Source organism: Lathamus discolor, chromosome 3, assembly GCF_037157495.1.
Source record: "Lathamus discolor isolate bLatDis1 chromosome 3, bLatDis1.hap1, whole genome shotgun sequence".
Lineage (NCBI taxonomy): Eukaryota > Metazoa > Chordata > Aves > Psittaciformes > Psittacidae > Lathamus > Lathamus discolor.
In genome coordinates, this window is record NC_088886.1 from 102282244 (window position 1) to 102295129 (window position 12886).

Consider the following 12886-nt stretch of genomic DNA (forward strand, 5'->3'; position numbering starts at 1 on the left):
CCCGGCACCGCTCACCTTACAGCGGGGCCTGCCCCGACCGCAGGGACGGGCTGGGGCCTTGCTGACAAGGACCCCCCCCCCACAGCCGGCCCCGGGGCGGAGGCGGTGCCTCTGGGGGCGGCACCTCCCCACCCCCTCCCTCCGCCCGCCGCGGAGCCCCGCTGCCCCCTCCTCCCGGGCAGCGAGCGGGGATATCCCCGGCCCCTCCCCGGCGGGCCGGTGGCGGCCCAATGGAGGCGGAGATGTTGTGCGGGCTGCGGGCGGGCTGGGGGCGCCGCCGAGCCGCGGACGCCGCCAGCTGCCCGGGGACGCGCACACTCGGTGGGGAGCCGGAGGCAGAGGCGGGAGCAGGCGGCGGCGCCGGGGCCGGGACTCTGGCAGGCGGCGGCTGGGATGAGGCAGGCGGGTGGCTGTGGGGGCAGATAGCGTCCCGCGGGGAGGCAGCCGAGTGGGGCTCGGAGCGGCGGCGGGGCCCGCACGGCAGCGCCATGGCGGCTCAGTGCGACCCGCTGAGCGGGTACCTGCAGCAGACGCTCTCCGACCCAGGCTCCAACAGCGAGCGCAGCACGGACTCGCCCATGCCCGGCTCCGAGGAGGACTCGGCCGGACCGCCGCGGCCCCTGCACAGCCCTGAGTGGGGCGAGGAGCGATTCCGGGTGGACAGGAAGAAACTGGAGGCCATGCTCCAAGGTGAGGGCGGGGAGAGACGACGGCGGCCCCAGGGGGCGTGGGGCGGCAGCGGCGGCCCAGGAGGGGAGGGGGCCGCATCCCCAGCCCACCGTTCCCAGTCGTCTCCGTCGGGCCGCGGGTCCCCCTGTCAGCCGGATGAAGCCTCCGGTGCCGCAAAGGGGATGGGGCCGGTGGTCGGCCCGGGCGCTGGATGCGGCCGTGGGTCGGCGGGAGCCCTGCGGGCCGGTCCCGGGCTGCCGGGCGCTGTCGTGGCCTCCCGGGCCGGGGCTTTGCGAGGCGCGGGGAAGGAGGAGGAGGAGGAGGCTCCTTGTCTCTCTCTCTTCAGACCGGAGCCGAGCTTCGCGAGCCGGGCGACGGGGGCACCCCCGGCTCGTAGGATGTCGCCTGGGGCTGGGGCGGTCCCGGCACTGCGGGTGGTGCCGGTGCCCAGCCCCGCCGGGGCTCGTTCCCCGCTGGCCGCCGGCGCGCTGCGAGGCTGAGGCTTTGAAGGTGTTTTGAAAATCCCTCGTTACAAATCTCATATCTCGCTCAGGCACGGTGGTTCAGGCTCTCGGCTTTCGAGGAACAGCTGAGGCCGCCGCGTAGCGGGAAGGGAGCCTGTGGAGCCGGGCGTCCTGGCCGGGGAAGCAGAGCCGCTGCGGGAGCGCTGACGGCGCAGCCGCTGCCTTAGGACTTGTTCAGCCTTTGGCTCTGCTTCCTTTTTATTTTGTTATTTTTTCTTTCCTTGAGACGACATATTTTGTACCAGTATGTTTTTAATTATCCATCGGTGGAAGTTACGTTGGCAGCTTTTGACAAAATAGCGTAGGAGTAGCAATTGCTGGTTTTGTTGCTGAAGAGCACATAAACGCATTTAAAGCAGTTGAGGGTGTTGCTGAGTGAGGCAGTTCCCTGGGGTGTTACCTGCTGTCTTATCTGAAGAGCCCGTGAGAACGGAGGTGAATTTCAGGTCAAATCTCAGGGCATGTTTGGATCAACAAGGAAGGATGGTGGTGGTTTTGAGAATGTGCTCTTGCTTTTGGGACTACTGTTCTGTAAACATTTACTGTTGCACTTAACAAGGCAACTCAAGTATTTATGTACGTTTTCAACTCACACCCTTTGCAAGTATTTCATTGTCGTTCATGTGGCATGTCACATGGAATGCATTTCATTCACTTAGTGGAAACTGTAGGTGCTTGCTGCCTAAGCATCCCTTGTCAGAACACCTGCCTCTGGTGATGGGAGGCTGTGGGAGCTGGTGGAGGAACAGAAGCCAGTGAGTTGGGCTGGTCACGGAAGAGCTGCAGTTTGACTTGGTGACTGCAATGATTGGAATTCTTTTAATGGAGATTCTCTCTCCTGGGGGCGAGTTAATCTTTAATGAGTTAATACTTTAGTGCTAGTAGAAAAATCTCATTATGTAATGCAGTAAAGAGAAAGGAATTCAGAGAAACAGAGGTCTCATAAGCAGCAGCAACTCTTTGTAAGATGGGCTCATCAAAAGTGTCTTAAAACCAAACCCACATGGGTATTGAAAAGAAAAAGCACTTCTGTGTATGAAGTGGTAGGAAAAAGAGTCAAAAGTTAAAGCATTCCAAAAAGACTGAAAGTGGCCTTAACATTTTTCTGTAGTAGCAATATAAATTTCCATTATCTAATCCCACACATAGTCCTTACTTCTATTGCCTGAGCTGGTAAGCGTGCAAGAGTAAACAGAAAGCTCCTAAGCAGAATTCAGATACTGTATAGATAGTGTCATCCGGTAGTAGCAAGTGTCAAAATATGAGGGTTTTTTTTAATTCTCTCCTTTTAATATTTCTTTCTTACCCTCATGAGAGAAGTGAAAAGTATATGATTGATAGAGTACAGTGAGTAAATGCAAATGAATGCTGCTTGCTTTTTGATGAGAGGTTACTATATGTCCAGTCTAGAATACACAAGCTTCAGACTATGGTTTGCGGAGTTTTTGCATCAGATAGTTATCCAAATGTGTTGGACTTGGCAGTAAGAGATTTTGTGTGGAAAACATGAACTTTCTGACTTACTGGTAATGAAAAACTACTTATTAGGAAACACAAGGCAAACATAATAGTCCTTTGTCAGAAAACTGTGAACCATTTGTTAAACATTATTGCTTTCATTCAGTTTCCTCTCCATACTTTACAAGTATTTGTCTCATCTTTTGGCTTCCCGCAAGATAGGTTTTAGTTAATTTTCTTTCTGTTGTTGTAGGAGAATACCTCAAGCACTGAGTAGCAATGCCAGGGTGTCACAAAGAGTGTTCTGAAGCCAGATCTGTAACCAGTACTCAGAAATTTGGAGTAAATTATAAGGCTGTTAACTAACTAAAGTCAGTTTTATTTTTAACATTTCCTGTGCTCCCCTTTTCACCCTCGCTTCATAGGGTCGTGTTTCCTATTGTTTCTAATACCAGATCTTTCACTGTGAGTTCTGAAGATATGCAAAAATTGCGTTGGAAAAGAAAGATCTCTGCAGTTTAAGTGGTGACAACTAGATTTTTAATTCCAAAAAAGTTATTAGATTTTTTTTCCTTTTTTGAGCTGGTGTAAATACAGCTTCTTGATCATAATAGATACTTGAAGGCTCTTCTTTAGCTTTTACCAGCTGCTAGAGAGCATGTTTGCTCTTGTGAATGTTACTTTTTAAATTATTTAAAAACTTAGGATCACTTCTAGTGTTCACCGTAGCTTTCTTATATTATGAGGAAGTGGGAATCCATCATCTTTAAGACAACATCAGTTGTCTTAAAAGCCAAGTTTGAAACAGCATCTGTTTAAGAAACCTGTCAGGAAATGTTCTCATTCTTGCTTGAGGATGCCTAATTTTTTTTTTTTTACTTTGCTAGTCAACATCTGTTGTTTACTGTACTAGTGATGAATTGGGGTAGAAAGAACATGAAGAAGCTCAGTTCTTCATGTTTTTGTACAGAAGCTCAGTTCTGTAATTGCATTGGTGAATTTTATGTGTTTCAATATTATTTTTCATCTTTCCTTCTGTTTATGTTTTGTGGATAGTTTTTTGAAGTACAGTACTGACTTCAGCAAGGCTCACCTGGACATATCGGAGTGTATAGGTCATGGGGGGGACTGGAGTACCTTAGAGTTAAATACAGAGCCCACAACTGGAGTCAGTGCTGTAGCAAGACACTAGGTAGCTCTCTGTCAAGAAGGTTGATGTGGCTAGTTTGCTATGGGTTGTATCTGAAGCAGAAACCAAATCTGAAGTGAGATGGTAAAAAATCATTATAGCTTTGAGAGTGCTTCTGGTATTTTTTTTTTTCCTCAGTTTGAAATAATTGATTTAGTATTTTGGTGTTTCAAAGCTTGGTCCTGAATAGCCTTAAGAGAAATATGTTAAATGAAAGGTAGAGGGAGCTTCTCTGAGAGCTTTGCTTTTTGTGTTTCTGATATCAGAAAATGCAAAAGCTGTGGTGAAACCCTTGAACATGTGGCATGTAAGCAATCTTATGCTGCATGTCTTCATCAGGTGTTTTTGTGGACAGATCTCTTTAGAATGTTTTGGTTTTGTTTTTTTTTTTTTTCCCTTCTCCCCAGGGAGCATATTTGAGTAAAATGGATCAGCTATTCTTTTCAGGTGATATTTCATAGTACCTGTATTGATTATAGCTGCTCTGCACTAAATTCTTATGAATGCTTATGTGACTTAATACTGTGGAATGATTTACTTAATGCCTATTTGAGTGCCTGTTGCCATAGCAGCTGAGTACTGTTACAAAAATGCAGAACACTAAACTTAGGTTATGCTTTCTGGACAGCTTTTCTAAAAAAAAAAAAAGGAAAAGAAAACAAACAAAAAAAAATAGTCAAAAAACCCCCAAAACCTCCCACAACACAAAACCAACAAAAAAACCCCAAAAAACAACCAAAAAAACCCCACCCCAAAACAAAAAAATCAAACCCACCCTACCCCAAAACAACAGACAAAACCCCAATAAGCCAACCAACAATAAAAAGAAGCAACAGCTTTTTCTTTTTCCATGGTGTTTTATTCTTTGCTACAAAGTGTTAAGCTAGGCTTGCATTTCAAATAACTTTTTCTATTTTATATTCCTTAACAGACATTAGGGGTTTTGATAGGATTTATGTACAGCACATGTTTAAATACTTCGTGATGTTATAATGCACTATCCCATAGTTCTACTTTGGTAAAAAAACAAACCCACACTGTTTTTAAATGAGTGTAACTCTAGCAGGGGTGTGTGTGCCATATTATACATGGATCTTTCTTTGAAAAAAATAGCGGTGTGCCTGTTAAATTTTGTGTTTTTCTCTGTTCTGCTTTGTGGCTCTTTTTTTTGTGTGGATTTTTGTGTGGTGTTTTTTGTTTTTTGGTTTTTGGTTTTTGGTTTTTTTTTAAGCACCATGTTTCAGCTTGAGGACTCTTTGGGGTAATTTTAATTATGGGATCTGAAACTTTATGGGTGGTTTGTTGGATTTGTTTTGTTTTCCCCCTCATGAGATAATTCATCAGTTATTTGACTGTTGATAAACACATGAAGAAAAGCACAGCCCCACATGCTCAGGAAACTCTGAAGAGTACTTGGCACCACAAGCACTCTGCTGTTCAGCTCGTCTTACAGAGCAGATTGTGTTGATAGAGACTAGGACTCTTGGAAAATAGCGCTGTCCTGGGCTGGTTTAGTACTGACTCATTAAGTGCTTTCCTATGTTGACTGGAGGAGGTTAGAATTATAGGACTCATGTGAATCTTTATCTATGGAATGTAGGCTTGGTTTCTAGAAATAATGAAGGATCACTTATTATTTTTCAGGCGGTGAGGGTAAAAGTACTGTGACTCAAATTTAGTATGAACAGTCAGTATAAACAGTTAATTTGGGTACCTTTGCGCAGCTCTTCCTTCCGCTATTGCGGTGCTGGGTGAGTGCTCCCCTGTCCTGCTCCTGCAGTTTTGGTGCTCTTTGCCTGTCTTGGGGAGTTAGAGAAATGCTCAACCAGTAATTTTTCACCAAAAGAAGACTTACTTTTCTTAGAGAGAGGTGACATAAATACTTGGATAACTTTTTGCACAGTCTAGTCTAGGCGAAACTTATTTACTCTAAATTTACTGAAAATCAATTGTTAATTCCTTTGCCTAAAGCTCACCCTTGAGGTTGTTGCCCAATCCTAAAACTGTACTTATGCAATGTCTAGTTTTGATGTTTGAATGGTAACCAATTTAGTTTGTTTGTTGATCCATCAGGTGAAACTTGCTGTATATAAACAAGTATATTTTCCCCACTTAATGCATAATTACAGGGAAGTGTACTTAAAAATCTTTTCTTAGACTTCTCTACTAGTTTGTTTCAACCACAGAGGATAATAACTTGATAAGTGTGGGGTAGATAGGGAGAAGAACACTTGTATTTGAATGTACTAAAGAAGATGGAGATATTCTAGGAAACCTGGACCTCTGCTGAGATTTTGCTACAAACAATAGTTTTAGTAGAGGCTAGAGCCTGAAGACATGAGTTAATAGATTTTTGAGTTAGCTGCTTAACAGGCAGTTGTAACTTAGAGTGGTCCTCACTGTGTTGGTTTTGGTGTGGGGATAGCAGGCTCCATGATAAATTTATCTTGCATTTTTATGTTTAAATGGCTAACCAGGAATTGCAATTTCTTTTCTGGCTTTTTTTATGTTGTTTTTTGGTATGTGATGGTGGCAGGAATCCATATAATAAAACTAAATGTACTGTGATCCCTCAAATAATTAGTGTACCTTTCTTGTAAATGAAGGGTAAAAATACTTGGTGTGCTGTTGATTTTTACTCCTGTTTAAAGTTTCTGTGTCCCTGTTGGATCTTTAAGACATGCGAAGTATGTCCGTTGACCAGTTTATCACTGAAATATCTTTTCAAAGTCTATAGTATTAGGCCCCGAGCACGGTTTCTTTTCCTAGACAATAAATTTTTCTTTTCTGCTAAATTGTGAGATTTCTGTTGGTGTTTTTTGGTTTTATGTTTTTTTGTTCATTGCAGTTTATCAGCATAACCTGGACAAGGACATAGTCGTGAGGAAACTGGAATCTTTCTAATAGCATTTACATTTGGTGTTTAACTTGCATGTAGCGAAAAGAAAATAACATTCAAGTTCTTTGTCAGAGTTTCAAATCCCTGAAGTGCTGAATAGTCTATTTCTACAAAAATAAATATATGAAATGAATTTGTGTGACTTGTAGTTTAAAAATGTTCTTGCATTCCATTGTTAACAATTGTAATAATATCACTTTCTCAAGTTTCAATGGTTTTTAAGTAGTACAACGGGCTATCATGGTTTGGCATGAACTGCAGAGTTAAGTATTGCTGGCTTGCACATTCCTGTTGGTTATATTGTAATCTTTACCTCCATTGGAAAATATGTCCTATTTTGAGTACTTATTTCAGTCTCTTGGCTTTATGCCTGTCAAACAATGAAACATGCTATTTTTTGTTAATTTCAGACCTCTGTATTGAAGAACTAATAGCTTTTTTCCAACTCTTTTTTTGTTTTTACAGTAATATCCCTTACAGTGAAGCCTCAGTGATGACTTTTGTAAACTTACAGCAGAAAAACTAATATGACTGCGTATGAGTTGGAGTTCAGATAGCTTGTTAGTTTTAAGTACTCTTTGTGGCTGAAGGAATGAGAACTCAATTTAAGGATTTCTTCTTTAACATGCTACCTGTTAATCAGTGGTAGTTTATAAACTAACTTTGACTTAAGCAACTAAAAATATTCCTTGTGCATATCTGCAGCTTTTGTTCAGTATCTGTTTCTGTTTATGACTAGGCTTTCTTGTCTGAGGTTCAGGTCAGTAATCAGTATGAATGTATTGCATTGGGCAATGTAACTGTACATGTTTTGGTGACTTTTATAGGTGATTTATGTAAAAGATGTCTACAGTGATATCCTCTTTACTGGAACAGGAATGCATTATTAAAAAAAAGATAATTATTTCCTGTTAAAGGCTCGTTGTGAGAGAACACTCATGAGTGATAGCAACCCCCTGCCAGGTCACTGTATATGTGGAGCTATTGGAGTAACTAATCCTCAGAGTAACTCTAATCCTCAGAAAGCATAGGGCTGTATACTTTCTGTTACCTCTCTAGCTCAAGGCCTTGCTGAACCTGGCATTGAGCATAGCCAGGGATGAAGCATTCATAAGTTCCTTGGGTAACCTGTTCCAGTGCCTCATCACCCTCACAGTAAAGAATTTCTTCCTTATATCCAATCAAATATTCCCTGTTTATGTTTGAACCTATTAACCCTTGTCCCTTCACAACAGTTTCTGATGACGAGTCCCTCTCCAGGTGAAGATGGTTGTGGTGGGTAGGGGGTTGTAAAGAAAGAGAACAGACACAACACTAGGTGTCTGAATCAGTAAGTCACTTGCCTAGTAGCATAACTATGTTTAATTTTTCTGCTGCAAGCCAAATTTCACAGAGGGGTTGATGAGCAGATAGCAGCATTGGTCTGTCCTAGTCGTTGTCCTGGCTGTGTGGCTCTAGTGTAATAGAAACCAAGGCATAGAAACATGGAAGGCACATAATAAGCATGTGTCTGCAGGAAAGTTACAGGACAGGCTGTCATACCTCCTTCTGGGAAATACACGAGTGGATACCCCCCTGAAGCACCTAGTGCAGGTGGAACTGGAGGTCTGCATGTAATTACAGGGTTATGATCTCACTGAGGTTGGAGAGTTGTGGAGGGATAGCTCTTGGGACTGGAGTCCTGCAGTGACTGGATACAGGCTCTTTAGCATGAATAGGCTGGAATGCTGAGGAGGATGTTTTGCCCTTTAATGTGGGAGAGCAGTAGGTTGCATGGAGCTCTGCCTTGGGGCAGACAATGCGCCAGTTAAGGTTGTATAGGTCATAATTACTTGGGTAGACCTATCTGGGTGGTACAGGTGTCTGCTACAGATGGTCAGATTAGGAAGAAGCAGCAGATAAGGCCTTCACCCAGGTGGAAGAAGCCTCATGTTTGCAAGCCTCAGTCCCCATGGAAGACTTTATCCACCCTGCTCTCTGCTGGAGGAACAGCACAGTAGGGCAAAAGCAATGTATGAGGCTTCTGGGGTGCATTCATGACAAGTTTCAAATATAGGTGATCAAGAAGATGACAGCAGGAGGTTGTCTGCTGTACTTGCAAACAAGGAAAATCTAGTTAGGGATGTGAAGATGAAGGGCAGCCATTCTGAGGGACTTTGATAGACTGGAAAACCAGGCCAACAGACAAGTCATTAAGTTCAACAAAGGAAACATGAAGTTCTGCACAAGGGAAGGAATTACTCTAGATACCACCACAGGTTTGGGCCTGACAGGTTGGAAAGCAACATCTCAGAAAAAGACCTGCGGGTCCTGATGGACAATGATCATGGGCAAGCCCACAGTGCGGTGTTGTCACAAAAAAGCCCAACAGCATTGTGGGCTGCATGAGAAAGTGTTACCAGCAGATTGAGAGTGGTCATCCTTGTGTGATACTCAGCCCTGGTGAAACACATCAGGATTGCTGTGTTCAGGCCTGGGTTCCCCAGTACAAGAGAGACATGGGCATACTGGAACAAGTCCAGCAGTGACCAAAAAGCTATTGAGGGGCTGGATCATCTGACACAGGAGAGGCTGAGGCATCTAGGACTGCTTAGTTGTTATCTTGAGAAGGCACAGGGAAGACCTTATTAATATTGCTTATGTGTGTCAAGGTATATAAGCAGATGAAGCTGGACTCTTCTGTGCCAATGCGTTGAGCACTGCTGCTTTGCTACCTTCAAACAGCTTTTAAAATGATCATCAGACAAAGTTATAAGTTATCTCTAGTTAGTTTGTGTGCTGCCCAGCTGCTTGAGCTTAAACTGAGGCATCAGGGTTCACTTACAGGAGCTGCATAAAGTATAAGGAGATTCAGCGGCCAAGTGGTGGGAGCTGGCTGTAGGTTGCAGTGGCCTTGCTGGTGCAGGTGCTGTAGTTGATGGACTCTGTGCTATGGCTTACACTATGTTCTGATAAGCTCTACATTCTTACTTGATGGAGTGTTAGCAAGTTGAGAAAACAGGACTTCCTAATGCAGCTTAGATTGGAGCACAGTCCTGGTATCTCTATCACTTGGTTTTTGTTGTGTAAACTACAGAAGAACTTGTTGTTCAATGTTCCCTTTCTAGTAGTCTCTTCTGTGCACGTGTGAATGAGAACAGGAGATAACTTGTTCCCTAGGTTTCTTTTCTTTCAAGGGTGATAGGCTCTTAAAAAATGCTTGTAAACCTATCACTTTTTGTGAGAAAGGCAGTAATAGATGTTGCATTTAAAAGGCATGAGATCTCCAGTCATTGTGACTACCTCCCAAATGGCCAACTGCCAGCAGCTGTGTCTTTTGAGTTTGGCATCTTGAGATGGACAGTTTTATAAATGTTGTAGAATAAAGCTGCTACTTTTAATGCTTAGGGGTTTTGTTTCGTTTTTTTACAGTTGCCCGGGTTGAGATCGCCTAGATATTTAAAGTTCAGATTTTTACTCATTATATTAGAGGCTGAGAACTGTTGCAGCACACTGTGGTGACTTGAGGAGGTGACTTGAGGAAGTGACTTGACAGGGTACATAAAATCTGTGGTTGGCTGGAGATACTTTGAAGACATAGTTAGCACCTGATGAGTGATATGTGTGTATCTAGTTAAATGCTTTAGCTGTTGCACTGTCTCTAGAGAGGTACAAATGCAGCCTTGTAGAAATGTTACTGGACTAGGAGCATTATTCTCTGTTGATCTGCCTTAAGACTTCAATGAAATTGTTTTTCTTTCCCCAGTCTCGTCTCTTGAGCCTTTTTCTAGAGGTAGGAGGCTGATCAGCGTGGTGCCATCCACAATGTGGTCTCAAATTCCCTATTCCTATCCAGTTGCAGTATTTGTATGGTGTGTAAGGGTTCCTTACGAAGAAGAGTTGATAAACTTGTCTAGAGAAGTTTGCTCTCAAATATTAATTAAAATAGATAGTGACCTCCCATTTCTCTTGTCTTTTTGCTTATTGGGGACATGTTTAAATGCAAGCAAAGCATGAGCCAGCCATTTTCCATTTGCTGATCCTCTGTGCAGGTCAGGCCTGGGAGGCTTGGCAAAATCTTGGTTACGTTTTCTGCTAAAACTATGTGATATGCATTAGGTCTCTAAGAATTGTGTTTAAAATAAGCAGCAATCTTTATGCTTATATGGTTATTGTGAGGCTTGCAGAATGTAGATGCTGAAAAATTTCTTTGTAGCCGTGTGGCTTTTATATGTACTTTTTGCCCCTGTCCCACAGCAAAGTTTTTCTGATTTATTTATTTATTTTTCTGTGGGCCTGCTCAACATTTTATTTAAGAAGCTATGGGATGATCATTTTTTTAGGTCTTTCAGTCCTCCTCTAAAACTCTAACTCTTACAAATAAACATTATCTTTGCAAGTTAAAGTGCCACAGAGTGTTTCTGCTCCAGATGCTGTAATATTAGAGCTTTTGAAAGCAAAAAATATAAATAAAAATGAATGCCAAGGAAAGAAAAAAATGAAATGTCAATCCAGATCATTCAAATGAAATAGGTATATAATTTTAATATGGGTATATATAAAAAAAATCAGGCTGTATTTATTTCCTGATTGCTTGGTACAAAGTATCTGTAAAAGCTAGATTCATTGCCCATACTAGAAGTAAGATAACAAGCAGAACAGAACAAAAATGCTATTCTGCTGCTTGTAAAACAGGTCAGATCATGGCTCCATCTGATTAAAATTCATTATTGGAAAGGAATTATATTGTGAGGAAAATTTGAAACATTTTTATAATGAAGTTCAGCTAAATGGCTTATAGAATAACACATTTGAAAATATGCAGTAAGCCAAAAAAATTTGTCTTGATAGAAACAATGATTATGGATAATTGGAGGCAGAAATTGGTGACACTGGTGATTTATCTTATTTTAAGATAAAGTTGCATTTCAGCCCTTTTGAACACATGATATATATGTGGGGTTTTTTTCTTAAAAGGTGCATACACAATCAATCTCTTTTATGACCTACCTGTATGCTATTAGTATCTTGCTATATAAAGTTATAAAATTTTAAATTGTATTGATATTCCAAAGTCTCATGGTGAGGTTACCAGATATTCAAAAGTTTTAAAAATATTGTCACAATTTCCTTTTCTGTTTATAAAATTTTTCTTGGCTGTAATCACAGGTGAGGATAATTTTTCCATTTAAGCGAAGACTGGTTTTAGGAATCCATGTTGCCACTCTGAATTAGCAGTTTAAACTAACCTTTCAATTTGCTTTTTTGCTTATTTCCAATTACTTTGTGTGAATGGAGGGCTTTGATTTTTATCTATTTTTATTGGCTCTGTTCTGTTCAGACTATGCTTGCAGTAAATTAGTGGCAGTTGAGTATATGTGATTGGTAATTGAAGACTAAGCATCTTGAGAATATAAAAAATCAAACCTGTGATTCCAAAATAAATATTAGGTCAATTAAGTGATGTGGTGAAGCATTTCTGTATTAAAGAGAACTTGAGCAGATTGAAGTCTTGTGAAGATATTCCCCATGACCTTTATGGTAAGATAATTGAGCTGCTCAAGGAAATATAATCTGTGGTGTTTTTTCTGATACATAATTAAACCAGAAGCTATGATGTGTAAGGTAGCTCCTGTGCAGAATATTACACTGCACTGCAAAAAGCCATGATGAGTGAAAGGTTAATTGCTGATGAAAAAACATCTGTGTTAAAAATGATCTTTCTCCATAATACATATGCTTAAACAATGGATATTTGTATGTAACTCAAATGAAGGATACATATGCATGTCGTCCTTACTGTCATGTGGAAATACTTCGTTTAATCATGATCTGCTTCAGAGCTTTTAAGACTTGGTCTTACTTTTTCCAAATTTGTAAGTGCATGCATGGGTGAGAAGTGCTATAGAATGATGAAATATTAAATTATATTAAATGGCCTTTGTTTATACACAATTAGAGCAGTTAAAATAGCATTGATTTAAAGAGTCTGGATATGGAATACTTTAATACTGATGTATATAGTGGAAAAGAATCTTGGTACTTTTTTTTTAATAAAACAAACATAAGTGCTGTTTTTCCTTAGTAATTTTACTTCTGGAGTGTGTGTAAAATAGCGGATAAGAGAGAATCTGTTTCTAATCTATTCCATGTGCAGAAACAGTGAAT

The 12886-nt window shown here is 41.7% G+C and overlaps 1 protein-coding gene across 1 annotated transcript in view; it reads left to right on the forward strand.

Moving 5' to 3' along the window:
• The first annotated feature begins 203 nt into the window (after window positions 1–203).
• Window positions 204–12886, forward strand: part of BICC1 (BicC family RNA binding protein 1) — a 112482-nt gene continuing 99799 nt past the window's right edge. The window contains exon 1 of the mRNA XM_065670840.1: window positions 204–690. Coding sequence (XP_065526912.1) covers window positions 231–690 — 460 coding nt within the window. The 5' untranslated portion in view covers window positions 204–230. The remainder of the gene's footprint in view (window positions 691–12886) is intronic.